At 55.6% G+C, this 22635-nt stretch overlaps 1 protein-coding gene across 3 annotated transcripts in view; it reads right to left on the reverse strand.

Annotated features, from left to right (window-relative positions):
• RPS6KA2 (ribosomal protein S6 kinase A2) overlaps positions 1-20160 on the reverse strand; it is a 293733-nt gene extending 273573 nt beyond the window's left edge. The window contains exons 1-2 of one of the 3 annotated variants that reach the window (XM_047093147.1): positions 20046-20160; positions 19898-19948 (exon numbers count right to left, since the gene is read on the reverse strand). In XM_047093147.1, coding sequence (XP_046949103.1) covers positions 19898-19948; positions 20046-20087 — 93 coding nt within the window. In that variant the 5' untranslated portion in view covers positions 20088-20160. Of the gene's footprint in view, positions 1-19897; positions 19949-20045 lie in introns of those variants that run through there. The other 2 variants (XM_047093149.1, XM_047093144.1) reach the window with 2 other exon arrangements.
• Between the last annotated feature and the right edge of the window lie 2475 nt (positions 20161-22635).

Raw genomic sequence — 22635 nt, forward strand, 5'->3', positions numbered from 1 at the left:
AAATGCTGCAGACGAGACAGCTACCGACAGACGTCGTTCTCCCGCGGTTCTGGCGGCCACGTCTCAGGTCCAGCGTCCGCGGGGCCGCTCCCTTCCAAGGCCTCCGCTTTGGCTTCTCCTGTGCCCCCACATGGTGGTCTCTTGGTGCTTGTCTGTCCTAGTCTCCTCTTCTTACAGGGACACTAGTTATAGGGGGTTAAGGCCCACCCTAAGGACATCATTTTCATCTAATCCCCTATTTAAAGTTTTTTTTAATGTTTATCTATTTTTGAGAGAGAGAGAGACAGAGCACAAGGAGGGGAAAGGCAGAGAGAGAGGGAGACACAGAATCCGAAGCAGGCTCCGGGCTCTGAGCTGTCAGCACAGAGCCCGACGCGGGGCTCAAATCCATGACATGGCCTGAGCCGAAGTCGGACACTCAACCCACTAAGCCACCCAGGCGCCCCCCATCTAATCCCCTTTTTAAAGGCCCTGTCTCCAGGGGCACCTGAGTGGCTCAGTCGATTAAGTGTCAGACTCTTGATTTCAGCTTCAGTCGTGATCTCACGGTTCCCGGGACTGAACCCCACATCAGGCTCTGTCCTGACAGTGCAGAGCCTGCTTGGGATTCTCTCTCTCCTCTCTCTGTCCCTCCCCTGCTTGTAGGCACTCCCTTGCTCTCTTCAAAATAAATAAATAAACTTAAAAGAGTAAAAAATTGAGGAACCTGGGTGGCTCAGTCGGTTGAGCCTCCGACTTCGGCTCAGGTCATGATCTCACAGTTCGTGAGTTCGAGCCCCACGTCGGGCTCTGTGCTGACAGCTCGGAGCCTGGATCCTGCTTCGGATTCTGTGTGTCTCTCTCTCTGCCTCTCCTTCCCCCTCAAAAATAAACATTAAAAAAAAATTTGTTTTAAAGAGTAAAAAGTAAAAACCTGTCTCCAAATACAGTCACTCTCTGAGGTCCTGGGGGCTGGGACTCGGACATGTGAATTTTGGGGACACGAGGACTACATCCAAACGCTGGTTCTACCCAGCGTTCGTTCAGAGAGTAGGGGGGACAAGGGCAGCACCCCAGCAGGAACGTGGGACACACGTCTGCAGCTCTGGGGGTGACACTGTGCCCACCGCAGCCCCACAGCCTGTAGCCCAGGCCCAGGCGACTTCAGACCAGCCAGAAACACGGCCGCGTGTCGCTGTTTCAGTCGCGGAGTTATCCCTCGCCTTCCGACAGCCCGTGGCTCAGGAAAGAGAAACTAATTTGAAGACAGCCGCCAGGTCAAAGGGCACGTTGAAGGCACCGCCGGGACTGCCCGGGAGGTGCAGCACTCAACCTGGCACGGCGCGTTCCCGCCAGCCCTGAGCCCCTCGAGCCACAGCCGGCGGTCTGCCTCGGCCTCTAGATTGTCCGTGCCGTGGCCGTCGACGCTCCCTCTCCCTGCCCTGCTGACTCTGGCCCTACAACTTTCTGTAGATGGTCGTTCTGGCAAGGAGCCCAGCGATCTCCGAGCACACATAGCTCCGAACGCGAGCGGGACGGCAGGAGGGGCGGCCGCAGGACACGAGGGTCCTCGGTCTGGGCGGGGGCTCTCCTCAGAGTTCGGGGACCTGCCGTTTGTGCGACCACACGCAAACTGGCCCTCCGAGCACGAGTCCCGTTTAGGTCTGGGGTACCCACAGCCGGACGCTGCCTGATCCACGGCCGTTCCGAGCACTCCACCGCAGTCCCACGAGGTCGGTGGCCGTCGGGTTCACGCCTGCGCCCGCTGAGGACGTCCTACAACAGCTCCTGCTGACGCCCGTCCCCGGGACCCTGGGCGCGCTTACACTCAGCAAACCATCTCTCGAAGCGACATACCTGTGCACGAAGACGTGCCGGCGGGCGCACCCTGGGGCGAGCTCGCGTTGCCTCTGAGGTTAGGGTCCCACCTCGCCGGGATTCTTTGCTTCAAGCACAAGTGATCGCGCCAAGGGCGGAACGGCCCTGCCTCCGCGGGGCGACCTTGAAGACAGCCCGCCCCCCAAGCAAGAGGGAGCCCCGGTGCCTGACGCAGGGACCTCCGGAGTGTGGCCGATGGGAAAAGGCAGAGGTGGATGAAACGTCGGGGGCTGCCGTGACCCGTGGACGCTCATCGGTGCGGGAACTGTCCTTAGAGACAGGCAGGGAACCAGACACACGGCTTTCCGTCCAGGGGAGAGCGAGGCCCGGGTGGGCAGGGCAGGAGCCCTGACCTAACGCAGACGCAGGTCTGTAGAGGAAAAGCTACATGGACAGTGATGCCCCGTGAGGGAAGCCTCAGCAGTACGGCCTCCGGTCCCGCGAGCGAGCCCGGCTGGCCTTCAAGCTTCCCCGCTGTGTCACCCCCACGACCCTGGTACTGGCCCCGTCCCGAGCACAGAAAAGGCTAACGATGGCTTACAGCATTTCTGCCAGAAACTGCCGGGCCCCTTGCATGCATGACACCAGGGGGCAGGGACCTCTGCCCGAGAAGGTGACAGACAAAGCACCCGGCCGTGGGGCTGGTGCCTGCGGACTCCCAGCTGCTGCGCGACCTGCCGCGAGCCTCCTCCCGCTCTGTGCTCCCGGCAGCGCTGGCCTCCCACCTGCTACCTGTGCAGGTAAAGGCAGCTGGGGCAGGTGGAAGGTTCGTGGAAGAAACAGGCGGGGGGAAGAGGTGCAGGTGGAGTCGAGAGCAGCACGGGGGCTGGGGGGGGCTGGGGCAGAGCAGGGGGACCCGCCCGGCGCCATCAGAGGTGCTGGGGCACAGGGCATCCCCTCCCCGGCTCTCTTCCCCTGCGGATGCTGGTTCCACCTACCCTGGCTTTCCCAGGCTCCTGTGACATTTGTGCGCTGGGCACACAGGCCTCCAGCCGGCCGCCTGCCCGCCCCGACTCCTCTGCGGCCTGTTTCCTGCCAGGTTAACGCGGCCTGGGACTCACCGGGCCCTCATCGTGGACTCCGAGGCCCCATGTCCCCCTCCCCACGTGCACGCGCACACACACACACACACACACACACACACCTGCGACCCCCTGCCCGAGCCCCACGCAGGCCCCTCCTCCTCTTCCCCAGACACCCAGCGCCTTCCTTCTGCTTCGCCAGGGCCCTACCCTCCCGGCATGTCCTCCTGCTGCCTCTCTTCTCTGTCCCGCCACTGTCCCCAGGAGCGCACGGTCATCTCCCCAGAGACCTAGCCAGTCAGTGCCCGAGGACAGCCACCGGGTATGTCCCCCGGGCATAAAGAACAGCGTCGCTCACCAGCGCCTTGCCGGGAAAGCCTGACCCCTGGCCCTCAGGAAGGAGGGCGATGCGGCCCGTGTCCAGCCGCCCTGTGACTCGGGTTGTGACTTGGTGCGAAGCAACAGAAGCTGGAAATTCCATAAACCCAAGCTCTCCCCTTGGAAGCGGAGGGACCTTCCCGAGGGCTGAGGTCGCCCTCCCGCCATGTGGCATACGATCACACAGAGAAAGGCCCAGCTCTGCAAGGGACAGATTCCATTTGCCTAAAAGGAGGTGAGGCCCCAGCCGGCCGCACTCCCAGTGTGACACGTCCTTCGGTGAGGGCGGCCCTGGCCTGTGCCCCACAGCCCAGCAAGTCACAGGGCACACCCCTCTCACCTGTGCCCCTGTAGCCACCGGGCCCGGCAGCCTTTCCAGGTCAGTGAGACCACAGCAGAGAAATGACACATCACAGCATTATTTCTGCCACTCGGCGGGGTTTGCTAGCCCCGTGCTGTTTCCTGGAAACCCGACAGATGTGACTTCAAGCTGCCTGTTTGTTCTCCAGGGGGTGTGGGGAGACCGACACCTTCTGGTGATTCGGGAGGGCCTGGCAGGCCAAGGCACGCGATGAATTCCAGGGACGGGAACCGCACGGGGGCCCCCGCACCCCCCTCCCGCATCCACACGCTGGTCACAGGGAGGATTTCTGCCGGTTCGGGGGGCAGTCTGTCCTCCTCCAGAAACGGCTGAGCAGCTGCTGGAACCCTCAGCAGGGTGGGGGTGGGGGGGGCTGCGGACGGTACAGGCCTGCCTGACACGTGCCTGTCTACAGGGAGAATCCATCCACCCCAACCCGCCCCCGGGGACAGAGACAGATGACAGGGCAGGTGGGGGCAAGGACCCTCTCTCCTGCCGGACTGGGTGTGTGGTGACCTGAAACAGGATTGGGGCCACCACTCAGGGCCCGGGAAGGAGCCTGGACAGAAGCGTGTGTGTCTGAGCTCAGAGTCACGGTGTTCTCGAGTTTCCAGTTTGCGAGCCCCACAAATTTCCTTTTCTTGTTTTTTTTTTTGGTTCAAGCCAGTTGGATTGGACTTTGCATCACCAGCGGATTCTAACGCTTAGGCAATCGGGGATCTGATGCAAAGCCAAAAAGATGCACAGACTCCTGGAAACCCACAGAACAAACAGCATATTCTTCCCGACTGTTCACAGTCAAAGGCTGTGGGGCAAAGAAAATCCTGAAAAGCAGACGCCAGTCTTCCCGTGAGAAAAAGATCTTGAAGCACAGAGAGGCCTAGCCAGGCTGGATCTGTGAAGACCGATTTACCACTTCCTGTCTGATCAAAAGGGGGCTTACGCTGTATACCTCAGCTTGATATTTTAAAAAATCTTGCTCTAAAAATGCAGCCACGGCTCGCATGTACTTACGAGAAATTACGTAAAATCAGTGTCTGTTATTTTAAATACCTGTGTCTAATAAACGTAATTCATTACGGCCTCATCCTCCAGAAGGGGCGGCGAGGCCAGGCTAACCTGGTGGGAATGCCACACGGAAAGGACGGGCTCGAGAGAAGCCTGAGCTCAGCCCACGGCGGTTGTGAGGAAATCCAGAGCGCGGACTCGTTACAAAGCTTCAGATTCTAGAACTGGGGACACGTGTTGGTTTCGAGGGATAATTTAGAATAAACTGAAAGACATCTTGAGAGAGAAAGAGGGTTTACACCATGCATCAGATAGTAAAACCGTAAGGAGCCGGTCCCTTCAAAGGACGACACTGGCGAACGGTATTGAGGGGCTGTTACTTAAAGTCAACTCGAGGATGATCGGTCCATACTCGGTCCGCGCTCGTGAGGAGGTTCCCACAGAATGATTCCTTCGGAGGAAGGTTCTAGGTCTTGGGGATCCCTGCCTTGGGCGCGCCTGCCTTCTCAGGCAGAGACAGCCTACGGAGCGGTTGCGTGTCACAGCGTGACACGGGTTCAAATCATGCTGTACCAGCTCCTATATCCCTGCTCACCTGCCAGATGTCCCTGCTGCCACCACCCCACGGTCTTGTGTTCGTGGTGGCTCATCTCCTGGTGAAACCTGGACCAGGAGGTTGGACGCTCCCGCTGAGGTTTTACCTACGTGGTCACCACGGCCCTGTGCCCAGCCCTTACTGTGACACGTGGGGGGCGGGGGGCAGCCTGTTCATCGTGAGCAGCTCGTGCTGTGGGCGAGGTCACCGCAGAAGGCAGACACAGGTGCCATTTCCCTTGTAGGTGGCGTTATTACAAGCTCCTCTCCCCGGGGCCGTGCTGTCCCTGTTGCAGCCCGTGGGTCACCAAGGGCAGAGGGCTGGCTGTCCTGCCGGACCGTGAGCCGGAGAGGGCAGGCCCATCTATCTTGTTCAGAGCTGCGCCCCCAGGACCCAGCCTGCAGCAAACGCGCCACGAATATTTATAGGACAGATGAACCATCATCCTTGGGTAGAACAGAGACATACAGCCGTCCTTACCTGGCTTCCCTTCCAAATAAGCCTCTTGCAAAGAAAATTTCCGTCACAGCCCCAGAAAACCAATCTCCGTAAAGACCCAATAACACACTTGGAATCGCCGCCGTATTGTCCCACGTAAGCAGCCCTGAATATTAACCGGATGCCGTCTCAGTATTTTCTCTACGTTCACAACCTTCACGACAGAAACTGGATCCAACAGCTCTCCAGCCCGTTCTTAAAATACAACGTCACTAATCACACGCACCATCACCAGAAACAAACGTGTGCCGCTGGGGGTGAATATTTTACGAGAAGCAGAGAAATGAAGGACAGGTCTGTGCCTTCACAGATCCGAGAAGGTCAGGGGGTTGTAAGAGCCACAGGATGTCCTTAGGGGTCACACAGGGACACCAGGCCGGGCCATCCGAAGAACTACGTGTGTGTTCTTTCCTCAGATTCCAGCTGCTTGCATTTTTAACCCGCTGCTCAATTTCTGTGAAGCTTCACTATCATCAATTTCCTTCGAACAGAATTTTTCACTGATAAAATGGGAAGAGAATCAATAAATGGGCAAACGATTAGTGGATTATACTTTCTGTAACCCGCTCTCCTCCTCTTTCCTTGACGTGGGTCGTTATTTTCCAGCAACCACTTTTTAATAACCATGTAGTAAATGTTTTGCATTAATGGCCTTTTAAATAAACCTCCATATAAACTGCTTTTAAAAACGCCTGTCTTTGGCCCCCAGGGTGGCTCAGTGGGCCCTGGGGTGACCGGGTGGGGAGCTAGCTGTCAGGACCTGCCCTGGGGTGACAGGGTGGGGGGGCTAGCTGTCAGGACGTACCCTGGGGTGACAGGGTGGGGGGCTAGTTGTCAGGACCTGCCTTGGGGTGACCGGGTGGGGGCCTAGCTGTCAGGACGTACCCTGGGGTGACAGGTGGGGGGCTAGCTGTCAGGACCTGCCCTGGGGTGACAGGGTGGGGGGCTAGCTGTCAGGACCTGCCCTGGGGTGACCGGGTGGGGGGCCAGTGGCCCAGAGCACGAGAGCCCCACAGGGCAGGGTTGGGTGTGGCTCTGGACGGGTTGCTTCCCCATGAAAGGTGCTCTCCGAGTGAGCTGTTCACTGTCTCCAGAAACCGGCTCACCCTGGGAGGAGCAGCGCCCCCAGGGTGAGCCCCCCCACAGGTCAAAGTGTCAAATGAAGACACTGTGAAGACGAAGAATGGTTAAGAGAGGCGGGTAGGGGTCACCATCGCAGTTCTCTGGTGGCGGTGCTGACCCCTGACATGTGTGCCCATCGCGGTATAAAGGGAAGAGCTCAGAAGGGCCCCAGCTCTGCCCCTTCCTCTCTGGGTGACCTGGCGCATTTCTAAAAAATTTTTTTTTTTCAACGTTTATTTATTTTTGGGACAGAGAGAGACAGAGCATGAACGGGGGAGGGGCAGAGAGAGAGGGAGACACAGAATCTGAAACAGGCTCCAGGCTCTGAGCCATCAGCCCAGAGCCTGACGCGGGGCTCGAACTCACGGACCGCGAGATCGTGACCTGGCTGAAGTCGGACGCTTAACCGACTGCGCCACCCAGGCGCCCCTGACCTGGCGCATTTCAACTTCTCGGACCCTCAGTCTCCTTGTCTAGAAAATGGAGTCGTGGGCGGTGTGGTTTCTTAGACCCTTTCCGGTGCCCAAATGGTATGAGCCCCTCCTCATCACCTGCAGCACCGAAAAATGCACATTCCTGTACTTGCCAAGGACCCCAAACTCGGGGCCACTGGATTCTAACAAAATGTACAGATTCTGTCCCCAAAGTTACAGAGACGCATCCACGCGTACTTCCAGGTGGCTTCCCGTGTCCCTGCGTGAAGTCAGACCTTCAGAGAGCGGTTCGCCCAGACCGCACAGGGCTGACTTCCGCTTTGTACGGTGGTCTTACCCCCCAGCCTATGACTCGGGGCGTCACCAAAAACATCACTGAGAAACGCCCTGAACTTAACAGAAGGCCACTGTTGGGGATACCGTTCATTGCTTTTCACACAGTGGGCTCGCTAGAAGGCCTCGGTGGGGGTGGGGGGGATGTCTCTCTCTGGGCTCAGGGACAAAAAGACGTGTTCACCTGAACAACCGATTTTAGGCTTTTCGTTTGTTTCTTGTGGCTCAGACCCCATGTGTTCTGCTGCTCAGGGAACCAGCAATCTCACAATCAAGGCCACGGCATGCCATCGGCAAGCACGCTGTGCCTCGGGACTTCAGCTGGGGGACCAACCTCACGCCTCACTTCAGATTCATTTTTCTACCTTATGTCCTTCACCTCATGCACTTACTTATTTTTTAATCTTATGTTTGAAAATAGTTTTTTAAGTTTATTTATTTATTTTGAGAAAGACAGAGACAGCACCAGTCCGGGAGGGACAGCAAGAGAGGGAGAGAGAGGATCCCAAGCAGGCTCTGCTCTGTCCGGGCAGAGTCCAACACGGGGCTCGATCTCACGAACCACGAGATCGTGACCCGAGCCGAAATCAGGAGTCTGACGCTTAACTGCCTGAGCCACTCAGGCGCCCCCCCAGGGGCACAAATTCTGCCTTCAGGTCTGTCCATATGTTCCTACAGCGTGAGCACGCCCCTTGCTAGCTTAACACCTCAGTTTTCTTAACCGCCAAAGTAGAAGGAAACAGCTTTCATTCATCTTATAAAATGACCAAAAACAGTATTTTAGGAGTGGTTGTCAAGTGAAACATAAATTTATCTTTAAAAAATATTCCCATGTATAAAGATCTACAAGTAAAATTATTAACCCCAAATCTACATATAGCCAGCACAGACACATTTTGTCCAACGTAAAAAAAGTTATACGAAGTTAAAGAAAACAGATTTTCTTCAAAAAGTATTGAGACTCACAAATCCCATACTTATGTTGGTATGCTGGTGATTGAAAAAAACGAACAAACAAACAAACGTGTAGCTCATAATTCTCTTTTAAAAGAGAGGGGCACCTGGGTGGCTCAGTCGGTTAGGCGTCCGACTTCGGCTCAGGTCACGATCTCGCGGCATGGGAGTTCGAGCCCCGCGTCGGGCTCTGTGCTGACCGCTCAGAGCCTGGAGCCTGTTTCCGATTCTGTGTCTCCCTCTCTCTCTGACCCTCCCCCATTCGTGCTCTGTCTCTGTCTCAAAAATAAATAAACGTTAAAAAAAAATTTTTTTAAAGAGATTCAGTTCGGGCACCTGGGTGGCTCCGTCAGTTAAGCATCTGACTTCAGCTCAGGTCATGATCTCGCGGTTCCCGGGTTCGAGCCCCACGTGGGGCTCTGTGCTGACAGCTCGGAACCTGGAGCCTGCTTCAGATTCTGTGTCTCCCACTCTCTCTCTGCCCCTCCCCTGCTTTTGCTCTGCCTCTCTCTCAAAAATAAACATTAAACAGAATTTAAAAAATAATAATAATAATAAATAAAATAAGAGAGATCCAATTCAGGGCACCTGGGCGGCTCAGTCGGTTGAGCAACTGATTTCGGCTCCGCTCATGATCTCAAGGTTTGTGGGTTCGAGCCCCGCTTTGGGCTCTGCACGGACAGCGTGGAGCCGGCTTGGGATTCTCCGTTTCCCTCTCTCTTTGCCCCTCCCCCACTCACGTTCTCTCTTTCCCAAAAATCAATAAACGTTTTTTAAAAAGAGGTAACAATTCAAAGTAACTTCTCTAACAAATCCAACAGACAGCCTACAGTCGGTCTGCCTGAGCCGGCTTTTTGTACCCTGACACAGTGCACAGGACTGTACGCGTTCGAGTTATCTCGCCTACAAGCGGGGACGCAGGGGGCGGGAGAAGTGGGGAGGGCGTGTGTCACGGGCCGAGTCTCAGTTTGGGAAGGCGCGGCTGTTCTGGACACACAGTGATGACAGCTGCACCGCAAAGCGAACACGCCTAATGCCACCGCACGGGACGCCGGAAAACGATTTAAATGGTCAAGTTTTACGTTACGTGCGTTTTACGACAGTAGAGCCGTTTTTTAAAAACGAAAAAAAGAATTTAAGGGCAAACTGCTAAATCTGATTCTCTCCTACAACTTTGCCTTTTCAGCAAGGGTTTCAGTAAAGGTCAACTTCGTCGCATTCCGTTCCCTTTGCTTCTGACATCGCAGGACGGCTGAGCGACGCGGCCTCCGTGATGGTGAAAATACATCCGGGGACGCCAACAGTGCATCCGTTCGGGCTCTAACACCCGCTCGAAAGCCAGGCAAGTGAAAATGGCAACCGTCTGAATAGAGTTGCCGACCTGCGACACCGGCGCGGGCGGGCATGCGTCGCGAGGCGCGGAGTCTCACTCTGCCCCACGGAACAGCTTGGAGCTCAGGGCTCGCTGCCCAGCATCTAGGACAGCAGTGATTTCCCGGCAGCAAATTAAAACCGTGGCGACCTCCCCCGGGATTCCCAGCCGAGGGCGAGGTCCCCCCGCCCACTTACCTTCCTGGGAAAGAGCTTCTGCGGTTTCCCGTGCGGCAGCCTGATCTGCGTCGTCTCTGCCCCGAGCCCGAGCCCGGGGGGCCGGTCCCGCAGGGCGACCCAGCCATCCCTCCAGCCCCCCCTGCAGGCTCCGGCCTCCGCCTCGCCCCTGCCCGCCCGCGGCACAGACCCCAGGGGGGGGCGGGAGCCCCACTTCCTCCGCGCGAGCGCTGCGGCGGGCGGGCCGTGGGGTGCGAGGCTCTGGCGGAGACAAACCCGAACCTGGCGGGCCCCCAGGCGACAGGAGAGAGCGGAGAAGCAGCGCCTGGAGGCCGTCCATGTCTCGGAGCCCAGGCGCGCGAGCTCGCTCCGCTGAGTCGTGCCAGCCGTCAACACCACGTGCTTCACGAGCAACGAGTCGGCTGTTCCAGGCTGTCAGACTCCCGGCAGGGGTCGGCCGGAGACCCCTCCCCCGGCCCACCTGCCAAGGCCGGAGCGCCGTCACACCAGGAGGGGCCTCGGGAGGAGGGCGGGAAACACGCTCGCTTCTGTCTCGGGTGGCACTCGGCCAGCTAACGGACACCGACGAGGCAAGGGCCGCACTGTCCGCGGTCTGAGCCCTTTGAGGAACGCCTCCACCGCGCGCACGCACACACATGCGCGCCGACACTTGTGCGTGCACGCGGGCGCCCGCATGCGCAGACGCTTCTGCACACACACCTCGATGCTTGTGCTTGCACACGTGCACACACATCAACACTTGTGCGTGCGCACGCATGCACACTCACACATCGGCACTTGTGCGTGCACATGTACGCACGCAGTTGACACTTGTGTATGTGCACGTGGCAGACACGCACGTCGACGCACACATGCGCCCACACGGACACTTGTGCATGCACACACATACGTATGCACACACCCACACAACCACATCGATGGTTGTCCTTGCACACGCATGCACACGTCAACACTTGCGCGTGTGCACATGCACACATCCACATCAACACTTATGCGTGCACATGTACACACACATCAACACTTCTGCATGTGCGTGTATATGCAAGCACATCAACACTTGTGTGTGTACACGCATACACACTCACACATCAGCACTGTGCGTGCACATGTACGCACGCAGTTGACACTTGTGTATGTGCACGTGGCACACACGCACGTCGACGCACACATGCGCCCACACGGACACTTGTGCATGCACACACATACGTATGCACACACCCACATCGATGGTTGTCCTTGCACACGCATGCACACGTCAACACTTGCGCGTGTGCACATGCACACATCCACATGTGTGCACATGTGCGTGCACATGTACACTGATGCGTGCACATGTACACACACGTCAACACTTGTGCGTGTGCACATGCACACATCCACATCAACACTTATGCGTGCACATGTACACACACACATCAACACTTGTGTGTGCACATGTGCACACACGTGCACACTGCCACTTGTCACACATGGACATTTGTGCTTGCACACGTGCACACACATCAACACTTGTGCGTGTGCATACACGTACTGACACTTGCGTGTGCACGCACTTGCACGTGCTGGCACTTGTGCACACGCGTGTGCACCGACTTTCTGTCTTCAAGTACACACTACTGCAGGCTACCTTGGAGCACGGCCTGCCTGGGCAACAGCAAAGTCTGCTTTGCCCTCCTGGGGATAACGGAGCACCCTCACCTCCCGAGAACAGGCAGCCCTTTCTGGCTGTCCCTCCCCGCGACCCTGGTCTTGGCCACGGCTGAGCATGCAACCTGTGTGCACGGAGTGAGGGCAGGGTCAGACCTGTGAGGACCTGGGTGAGATTTCTGGGAGTTTCTAAAGCTTCCTGTAGGTACCTAAATCGGCCCCTCCTCTGAAGGCCTAAAGCCGCAGTATGGAAAAGGTGCCAGCCGGCAATCAGCTTCTAGGTGACAGGTACAACAGAAGTCACCGTTACGGACGTGGCTGTGGAAACACGCTGCTTTAAAAATGTAGGGCCTGGGGGCGCCTGGGTGGCTCAGTCCGTTAAGCGTCCGACTTCGGCTCAGGTCACGATCTCGCGGTCTGTGAGTTCGAGCCCCGCGTCGGGCTCTGTGCTGACAGCTCAGAGCCTGGAGCCTGCTTCGGATTCTGTGTCGCCCTCTCTCTGACCCTCCCCTGTTCATGCTCTGTCTCTCCCTGTCTCGAAAATAAATAAAACATTAAAAAAAAAATTTAAAAAAAAATGTAGGGCCTGGGAAGAAGGCATCAAAGACAAAGAGGAAACTGAAGACGAAATGGACAGAACCTGCCCTGATTCAGGGCGGGACACATGACAGGTGGCGGCACAGGACAGCAGTGGCCGGCCCGTCCCTTCCTTACGCCACAATCTTAAAGGATACGTCTTTTCCAAATGAAAGTAGTTGTACGACTGTCCGTTTTGTTGTAACCAAACCCCTTTCCATTCATTCTGCGGTCTCCAGACCACAAATACCGTATGTTCTCTCCCCCAGGAGGCAGAACCGATTAGCACACATTTATCCATGTAAATGTCCTGTTTGCAAGGGTGCACGTGTGCACGCACGCGCGCACACATACACACACACACACACACACACACACACACACACACACCTCAGAAGACACGTAGAAAGCTTTGGAAAGACTAATTACCAGGTTAGCCATTCCGAGGGGCATTCTAAGGCAGAATTTGTATTAATCATACTTCTTATTAAAAAGACCTTGTTAGGTGGGGGCACCTGGGTGGCTCAGTCGGTTGAGCGTCTGACTTCAGCTCAGGTCATGATCTCACGGTTCGTGGGTTCAAGCCCCACGTCGGGCTCTGTGCTGACAGCTCGGAGCCTGGAGCCTGCTTCCGATTCCGTGTCTCCCTCTCTCTCAGCCCCCTCCACCACTCGCACTGGGTCTCCATCTCTTTCTCTCTCAAAAATAAATAAACCTAAAAAAAATTTTTAAATGCAAGGTTTGTTCATAGGCTGAATTATGTCAGTAGAGAAAAATGCCCCTTTTAAAAAATCTACTGCTTTTTGCTACTGAAAGCTGGCAAAAAACACTAACATAGGGGAAGTGACAGAAACGAGTGTTCTCCCTGTTCACAACAAATTTCTTCTCTCTTGGTTTGCCTGGGTCCAGACAGTCTCCGCACGTTTCAGTCTTGAATTCGCAAACCATCGGGAGCTTAAGAAGCATTCTAGTGCCATTCCTTTCCCCTAAAATTAATCCACATCTCACCCTTTTGAAAGCTCTGGATCTGAAAGTCTATATGCAGCTTTTCACAGACAGAAGCCGTCATTCTGGAACAGGCTCCACCGCCACGGAGGACGCAGCTCACACCGCAGACGGACCCGCAGCCCAGTCCCGTCCCGCAGGCGGCTCCGCAGGGGCTTCGAGAACGTGGCATCTGCAAGCCCTACTCCACGGCACTTCTGCGTCGAAGGAGGACAATACCAAGCATGTTCCTTGAAACCCGGGCTCCAGTGGTCCTGCCTGGACACTTCAATTATGTCGACAGTCCTTCACTCTGGCAGAAGAATATCTTATCCAGGCTTGACTGCAACTGAGAATTTTCTACTGAGTCTGTGTTTGGCGGAGGGAGGGTCGTTAAGGTTGCAGCGTTATCACAGACGCAGGAGAATTAACCGTTTGTGTTCTCTGTCTGTAACCCACGCAGCCCCTTGAGAAAGAAGCTTATGTCACGTGGGGGCTGTTCGCAGCGTAGTTGACATCAGCGTCGCCTGGGGTCGTGGCTCTTCGGAGGAGAGCGGGCTTGTCTGGAGCCACAAACATTTTCTTTGATTATTTTCCACGCGGAATAAAATTAAAGGCCTCCGCACCCACTTCTAAGGGAGGATCTATCTGGTCTTCCATAAAAGAAGGAATCCCAAGAGACGGACAATAAGCGACTCGGCAAAATCAGAAAGAAGTTCAGCAGAGCTCCCGGCGGGCTTGTCCGCGTGGAGATGCCCGGCCTGGTCCGGCCGCGGACTGTGAGGGGGCACGAGGGCCGCCGCCTTTCCCCGGGCCCAGGGGACCGCACGCCACAGAAAACATGGAAAGGGCTCAGCCGAAAATGCCATCTTTTCTGGGGGTGCCTGGGTGGCTCAGCTGCTCAAGCGTCCAACTCTTGATTTCAGCTCAGGGCGTGATCTACGAGTCGTGAGTTCGAGCCCCGCGTCTGGCTCTGTGCTGACAGTGAGGAGGCGGCTGCTTGGGATTCTCTCTCTCCCTCTACCCCTCCCCCGCTCGCATGTGTGTGTGCGCTCTCTCTCTCTATCTCTCCCTCTCTGAAAATGTTTTTTTAAATGTCATCTTTTCTGCACGACACATTTTGCCCAAATCACTCGAAACAGCGTGCTCGCCGACGATTCTCACTCTCTGTCTTCACCTGGTGGCGTGTGGGTGAGCACAGAAGCCGCAGGGCGGGAAGAATGGGGAATCGAGCGTGTGGATAATCCTGTCCTAAAATCACCAGGCTCGTGACAGGATTCTGAGTTGTCCTAACAACTCAAACTCCCAGAAGGGTGAAAAAGTAGTTATCGAAGGCTCAGTGCTTTTGAAAATGCATTAGCAAAACAGATCGGGTCTCTGGTCCCCAGCTAAACAGCGGTCATGGTAAATCTCGTGGCTTTGAGATGCAGCCCTTTCCTTCTTAATGGAATTTAATTGCAGTTATATGTAAGCACGTGAACTCAATGTTGTCATGGAGACTGTGGCAAGAGATTGCCTTCTATTTTATGCCATGGGAAATCTCCATGACAATCCCGGCTCATTCACGTCCCAAATACTTTTTCAAAGACGTTATTTTGAAGCACTGCTCCCGCCGCTCACTGGCCGCTGCTTTAAAGGGATAGTTGTTGCTGTCACACTGGGCATCCGACCCTGAGCAACAGAACTAGGGTGTTTGCACAATTAGGCCCAAGAAACGCACCAGCGGATCACAATGGGACAGAGAGGGAAGGAGAGGCGGCTAAACCCGGGAAGGTAAACCCGGGAGGTTTAGCGCTCAACCAGCAGGTGCACGGGTCAGGATGGGAAGCACTCTGCCATGTGGGGGCCGGCTCCCCAAGCACGGGAGCTGAAGCACCAGTGATCCTCTGCAAAATGGAAAGGAATTCAACACGAATGGGCAGCTTCTACTAACGTGAGGGGAAGTGCTTGTAAAAGGAATCTGGTGGGGCGCACCTGGCCGGCTCGGTCGGTTGAGCATCTGACCCTTGATTTCAGCTCAGGTCGTGATCCCAGGGTCTTGGGATCAAGACACGAGTTAGGCTCCTCACTGAGGGTAGAGCCTGCTTGCAATTCTCTCTCTCTCTCTCTCTCTCTCTCTCTCTCTGACTCTCCCCTACTCACACACTCTCTCTCTCTCTCAAATAAAAAAATTTTTGCAAAAGGAATCTGGAGACCAACAGCAACGAATATATCTTCACCGTATCAACTATAAAATACTTATTATGTGTGCACGTCCATAGATGTCTAAACACGGATGAAAGAAAAACAAAGTACGTGAAGGCTCTGACCATTCATGTCGATTTCAATTGCATCCAGTCCGCAGACGCCCAGCAGGCAACGCGGTCTCACCAAGATCACGTTTGCCAAGTAGCTAAGTGGGGAGAGGGTGGGACTACGTGCCAGTGCACGGGCCTCCAGTCTGGTCCTTTCTGAACCCCATGGCGCTGCCACGCTGCTGGCCGACACGGGGGGTGCAGGGAATGGTGTGAAGAACGGTCGCCGGGCACTGAGGAAGGAAAATGCCCAGAAGGAAAACCATCCGAAGAATCACAGTGTTGCACGAACACCGTGCATCTCGAGAAAGGAATGCGGACTCTTCAGCTGGAAACACCCGTAGAAGCAACTGTGGGTGTCGACGATGGAAGGACATAAAATCTGCAGACTACAGGGGACCCTGGGTGGCGCAGTGGGTCGAGCGTCCGACTTCGGCTCAGGTCACGATCTCGCGGTCCGTGAGTTCGAGCCCCGCGTCGGGCTCTGTGCTGATGGCTCGGGGCCTGGAGCCCGCTTCGGATTCCGTGTCTCCCTCCCTCTCTGCCCCTCCCCTGCTCGTGCTCTGTCTCTCTCTCAAAAATAAACAAACATTAAAAAAATTTGTTTTTAAAAAATCTGTAGACTACAACGTCGTGTTTCTGAAGCAGGGAACCACGGGTGGGAGCAGCTCAGTGCCACCAGGGCTGCTGCCCCCCCAGGACCCCCCCCCCCCGCCCTGCCCCGCATGACTGGGCTCCATCAAGCAGTGGGTCCTACGTGAGTCTCCAGCCAGGAGCTCACCAACAGCGTCCCCCCCAGCTGCTCCCACCTCTGACGCTTTTAATAACACTACTGTTTTTTGTTTTTTAAGTTTATTTATTTATTTTTGAGAGAGAGACAGAGTATGAGCAGAGGAGGGGCAGAGAGAGAGAGGGAGACACAGAATCCGAAGCAGGCTCCAGGCTCCGAGCTGTCAGCACAGAGCCCGAGGCGGGGCTGGAACTCATGAACCCCGAGATCATGACCTGAGCCGAAGTCGGACGCTCAACCGACTGAGCCACCCAGGCGCCCCAACAGAGGCCAGTGCATAGGAGGAAGCCACAAGACAAGTTACAAATTCAAACAGAAAGATCCTTTCGAGTTGCTTGGATACATAGTTACGTCCACGTCTCTTACGCTGCATTAGTAAACTGCAATCACTTGTCAGCTGCCCGAGCCACGCAGGCGCCCCTCTCCTTGTTATAAAATCAAACAAACAAAGAGGGAGAAGAAATTCAGTTAGCTGCTGAACCGACGGCCCCTGCAGGTTTAGCGGGAACACGCGCTGTCTGCCGTATCCGCAGCTTCTACGACGCACCTCGTAAAATAATCCCATTTCTCATCAGGGCGCTGCGAGCACCTGCTTACGCCCCAGCAGCCAAAACGCACCAGGATTTTAGACAGGAGACCCTGCAATCCTCTCTCGTGGTGAACAGTCTGAACACAGACCTGCAGAGAAGCAGGAAGAAGGGGGGAAAGACACGAAGGGAAACGCTTCGCGCGCCGCTCTCACCACCTTTTCCAGATCCGGAATGCTCCCAGGTGACGCTGCGTGAGGTTGGATTCGTGTGCGTTCATTCTGAACATAAGAGGGGCCTCCTACCGGGGCGCCCGGGAGGCTCAGTCGGCTGGGCGTCCGACTCTGGATGTCGGCTCAGGTCGTGACCTCACGGTTTGTGGGATCGAGCCCCGCACGTGGCTGCTTGCCAAGTGCAGAGCCTGCTTGACATTCTCTCTCTCCCTCCGCCCCTCTCCCCTGCTCACTCTCTCTAAAATAATAAAACAAATAAAAAATTTTAAAAAAAGAAAGAAGGGACCCCCTGCCCATCAACCCAAGGCGACTCTGAAAACATGGCCAAGTGCTAGAGGGGTCAGGGTCAGGCTGGCCACCGGCTTCTGCAACACTGCTTCCGGGGCCCTCCCAGAGCCTCGACCCAAATACGGTCAGAAAACAAGGTCCCCACAGAGATGGTTCTTCTTGGAAATCCTTCTACCTCTGACCATGGCTCTTACCGTAACAGGCGTGTGGGACTGGTCACTGGGGATGATTCACGAGTGACACCCACGCCCACCAGACACAGTCTTGTCCACTTGCCTACGTCCATCTCCGTGGCCAAGAGACGAGGACCACAGGCAGCGTGGAAACTCCTCGCTCCTGCTGCCCAGGGCCAGTCCGAGGGCGGAGAGGACAGGCAGAACGACAAAACTTTATCTTCCCAGGAGACACGGTTCCTCACCGACCGTAGAAAGCCGAGTAGAGCTCTGACAACCACCACCGGTTGGAGCTGAACCCTTTTTTTCTTGATCAGATCATAAGCGAGACTGAAAACCGGTTATGAGGAAAGCGGAGCAGGGCCGCCCCTCCCACTACAACACGCTCGTCCCCGAGCTTACTCACATTAGGAGGCAACGTGAAATAGTATTCAGGCACCTGTCTAGCCCCTTAACTAAAATAACCAGAACACCTTGAGATGTTACCGGACCCTAAATCAGTTATCACCAACCTTCAATGCTACGGACACCATTTTTGTGTCTGATAAGGAAGATCTAATTCACACAAGAAAATGGTAGAGAGAAACTTTTCTTCAACCAAGTTCTTAGTGTTGAGCTATTTATAAAACATGAGACGGACACGGGAGTACCACGAGTATGGAAAAGGTACAACGTGGGGTTCAGTGGAAAGCTTTGTTCGCATGGATGTCAGCCATCACATGCAAGACTGACCGTTCACACAAGTGGCCTCTTTGCATCCAGGAATACAGGCTCCTGGGATCGGCCGGGACTCCGTATTGCCCCGCGGGACTTGCAGACCCACGGAGGAGATGCTGAGACGCCCATTGCTTCTCTGTGCTGCTCCCGAGATGCCCAGCAAGCAGGACGGCCCCTACCCCGACAAGGCTGGTGACGTAGGGCCCCCCGAAAGCTGCCAGATGCTTAGGAGGGTTTGTAAGTGTGTATTTTGTGCTTTTCCATTTTTTTTTAATGTTTATTTTTGAGAGAGAGCGAGCGAGCATGAGCAGGGGAGGGACAGAGAGAGAAAGAGACAGAAGATCTGAAGCAGGCTCTGTACTAACAGCAGAGCCCGACGCGGGGCTCGAACTCACAAACCGCGAGATCATGACCTGAGCCGAAGTCGGACGCTCAAACAACTGAGTCACTGAGGTGCCCCCATGTGTATTTTGTTCAGCATGAACCAGATATAGCCTGATGTAATCACACACATTAACTAAACCTGAGCAAAACCCAGGGTTTTGGGGTTTTTTTTTATGTTTATTTATTTACCTTTGAGAGAGAGAGAGAGAGAGAGAGAGAATCCCAAGCAAGCTCCATGCCAACAGCACAGAGTCCAACGTGGGGCTCGAACCCACGAACTGTGAGCTCACGACCTGAGCTGAGATCAAGAGCTGGACACTTAACCGACGGAGCCACCCAGGCGCCCCAAAACCCAGGTCTCAAATGACCCGTCTGACACCTGTGGGGACAGGCCCACCGTACCTGCCATGCCTGCCGTGAATATTTAGCCCGACAAACAGAGACACCATCACGTCACCTGAACGGGTGGCCATTCCTACTTGGTGGCATCGTGGGAGTCAGAAGAAAACACCCATCAGCCCACCTCATAAAACTTATTTTTTATAACGTTACCGTTCAACCCACACCGCTGCTTGAAATATTGAGGGAAATCTACTTTCGCCCAAAGGGGCCCATTTTAGGCCTAATCCCTCGAAAAGCTCCGGGGTGAGAGCCCGAGCCCCGCACGCGGCCCGTAGGCTCCTGGAGCTGGCTGGCCACCGACCCCGCAGGCAGACGGCACGGGGCCAGCCCCCCACCCCAACTTGACCTGCCTCGAGGTCTCCCTTTGCCGTCGTGACTCTCGCTTATTTTGAAGGCACGCAGTAGAGTTTTCAAAGGTACAACGCGTGGTGTCCCCGGAGACCCCCAAGTTCAGAACAACACGCGCCGGCTTCGCAGACAGCAGAACGCTCCCAGCTGAGCGCACGAGGCGGACCCCGGCTGCAAGGACGCATTACTGCGCAGCGCAGGGCGCACCTGCCCCTCACCCACGACGGCAGGTGACGGCAGCTTCGGGGTGCGGGGTCCCCGCTTCCCAAGGCATGCGGCCGGCCCTCCCCCACTCCGGGGGGCTCACCGCCAGCCCCGAAGCCGAAAGGGAGCCTCCCGCCCCGCCCTCTTCTAAGAACGAGCCTCGCATCCTGGAGGAAGAAAACAAGCCAGCATTTCTTACCTCTAGTGACGTGGCCGACTTGGTCCCAGGCAAGGCGGAGTCACATTTGCCCTGTGGAGGCAGAAAGTGGAGAAAAGAGTCCTTTAAGTCACAGGATGTCACTCACGGGAGCAGGGCTGCCGCTGAGCACGGTTACGCGGACACTCACCGTGCCCGGGGGCTTTTTGCTTCGAAACATTAATCTCCACATGACTTTAAATAATGCGAGGACGCTGTCGAGCCCTCAGGAAGCCTTGCAGTCCACACCGAAAGAGGGGAACTTACACACTTTTGTGCAACTTTTACCCTTCAGCCAGAGGAAGTGATGATGCTTCTATTACCAACCTCAAAACTCAACCAAAAGAACCAAAGAAACAAAACCAGTTACTTGTTTCGTCTCCAGATGCATCGTATTTAATTAGCCGCAGTTGCCCCTAACGGAACTGGACAAACGTTTGGTTTTGTTTTAAGTGATTATTTTTGAGAGAGAGAGAGAGAGAGAGAGAGAGAGAGAGAGAGAGAGAGAGGCAGGGAGGCGCCTATGTGGCTCAAAGTTTCTGACTTTGGCTCAGGTCATGATCTCGTGGTCCGTGAGTTCGAGCCCCGCATCGGGTTCTGTGCCGACAGCTCAGAGCCTGGAGCCTGCTTGGGATTCTGTGTGTGTGTGTGTGTGTGTGTGTGTGTGTGTGTGTGTCCCCCTTCCCTGCTGAGCTCTGTCTCTTGTCCCAAAAACAAAGAAAATAAAATTTAAAAAAGAGAGAGAGAGAAAAGCAGGGGAGGGGCAGAGAGAGAGGGAGAGACAGAATCCAAAGCAGGATTCACTGTCAGCACAGAGCCTGATGCAGGGCTCAAACTCACGAATGTGAGATCATGACCCGAGCCAAATCAAGAGTCAGAGGCTTAGCTGACTGAGCCTGCCAGGCGCCCCTGGACAAACGTTTTGAGGTGACCTGTCCGCTCTCCATTCTATGAAGACAGTCATTCCGGGCTCGGGGGCAGGAAGGCCCTTCGTCTGTGAACACGCTCCGAAAAAACCACTGAAAACCCAGACTTGCTCAGTCGTGGCATTCAAGCCCGGGAACACACACATCCGGGCCTCCCCTCCTCTTCCCAAGCCTCTCTTTGGCTAGAGTAAAATCCCGAAATTGCCTGAAGAGTTTACTTAGCCACACGTTTTAGGATCTTGAGACCAGAAACCAAGGCTGGTCTCTTCTCCGTCCGCCCCATGCCGCAGGGGCTCAGTGTCCATTCTGTTTCATCCTTCCCCGTTTCCCTTCTGTTCTCTGCTCCTTGGCTCCTACCCGCTGAAAAGTAAGAGACGAAGAAGGAAACCAAACTTCAAATTAGTCTCTTGCGCCCCTCGCTAGTAATTGGGGGTCAAGGGTCAGAAGAGCGAGCTGGGAGAACGCTCCCACGGCGCCGACCGCAGAAAGGCCTCGGATTCCACCGCCAGAGAGGTCTGCACTCCTGGGCAGCGCACCCCAACCCCAACCTGCACCGCCCCGTCTCCCGACACAACCTGCAAACAGCAGTGTTATCAGTGACACCTTTCATTTCTGGCTCTCGACATTCAGTGCCTGTTAGAAACATCCGGAGCTTTACAAACTCCCAGACCCAAGCAATCGGAAGGGCAGGGACCGTCCGGGCATTTCAGTATTTACAGTGCTTCCCAGGTGACACTCGTGTGCCGTCCAGGTTGAGAATGCTTGCTGTCCTCCTTGTCCCTGTTCCGTGTCCCCTGGCTGGACGGTCAGTATTAAACAGCACGAACACGGGCTCTGCTCCCTGCACACCGGCTGGCACTGCACAGGGCGCGTAGAGCAAACACCTGCGGGTCTTGTCCCCAGCAGCAGCCCGCCTCGGTCTCTCTACGGGGAATGAATTCCGAGAAGCCCAGGAGACAGCGTCCCTGCCGTGATCAGCCATCACCGTGCGCAGGGACGTGACTCGGGTCTGGTCACTCTCCGGGCACAGTGCCCTCTCAGAGGTGGGCATGTGAGGCCTGCCCAGGGCTCCGGCCCTCTCTGTCCTGGGGGCCAGCTTTGCAGGTGCTCTGAGTCTGGGGTTGCTGCTTGTTTCACTCAGGAAAGGCACCTGCCTAGGGATGGAGAGAAAGTCAGCGACGTACCCGCCGGAGGCCATGCCTTTTTCCAAGGACAGAGGCCCACAGTTGCCCACCTGGTTTGTGCCACTTTGATTTGGCGCCTGTAACCTGAGAAAGAGTGTGAGGCCTGACGCAACATAAATGGTGTGTTCACAAATAAACACCCGAAAGCAAGAAATGAAAATCCCCAAAGTCCCACAGGACCACACATTCATCCGTGGTCTTATTCAACACCGTGACCAGCCCACCAGCTGGTCACCTTCCACAGGGGCTGGCAGGGGACACCCCACGCGTGACGCCCCTAACCCCGGCTGCCTTGAAGCCCCCAGGACCGTGCATACAGGGTAATCAGTATTTGAGGGGCTCTCCCTGAAAACACAAGATGAATTTGCAGAGTCTCTCATTTACAGTCACAAACCCTCTTTGCCCTTCGTTTTCCAGACCCCGCCCCCTTTGCAAGTAAGACTCAGTGAATTAAACAGGGGCATCAGGTGACTTGGTGACAAGGGGCATCAGGTGACACGGCTCAGTCTACTTGGTAGTCAGCCGCCGGGCTCAGCTCCTGAGCCAAACATGGGGGGGTGGGGGCCTTTCAACTCCACCAGTGCTGATCCCCGTCCTTACTACTCCTTTCCAATCCAAGATGAGTCGACAG

Source organism: Lynx rufus, unplaced genomic scaffold (assembly GCF_022079265.1).
Source record: "Lynx rufus isolate CCGP_SWC_20201006 ecotype Redwood Valley unplaced genomic scaffold, mLynRuf1.p SCAF_32, whole genome shotgun sequence".
Classification (NCBI taxonomy): Eukaryota; Metazoa; Chordata; class Mammalia; order Carnivora; family Felidae; genus Lynx; species Lynx rufus.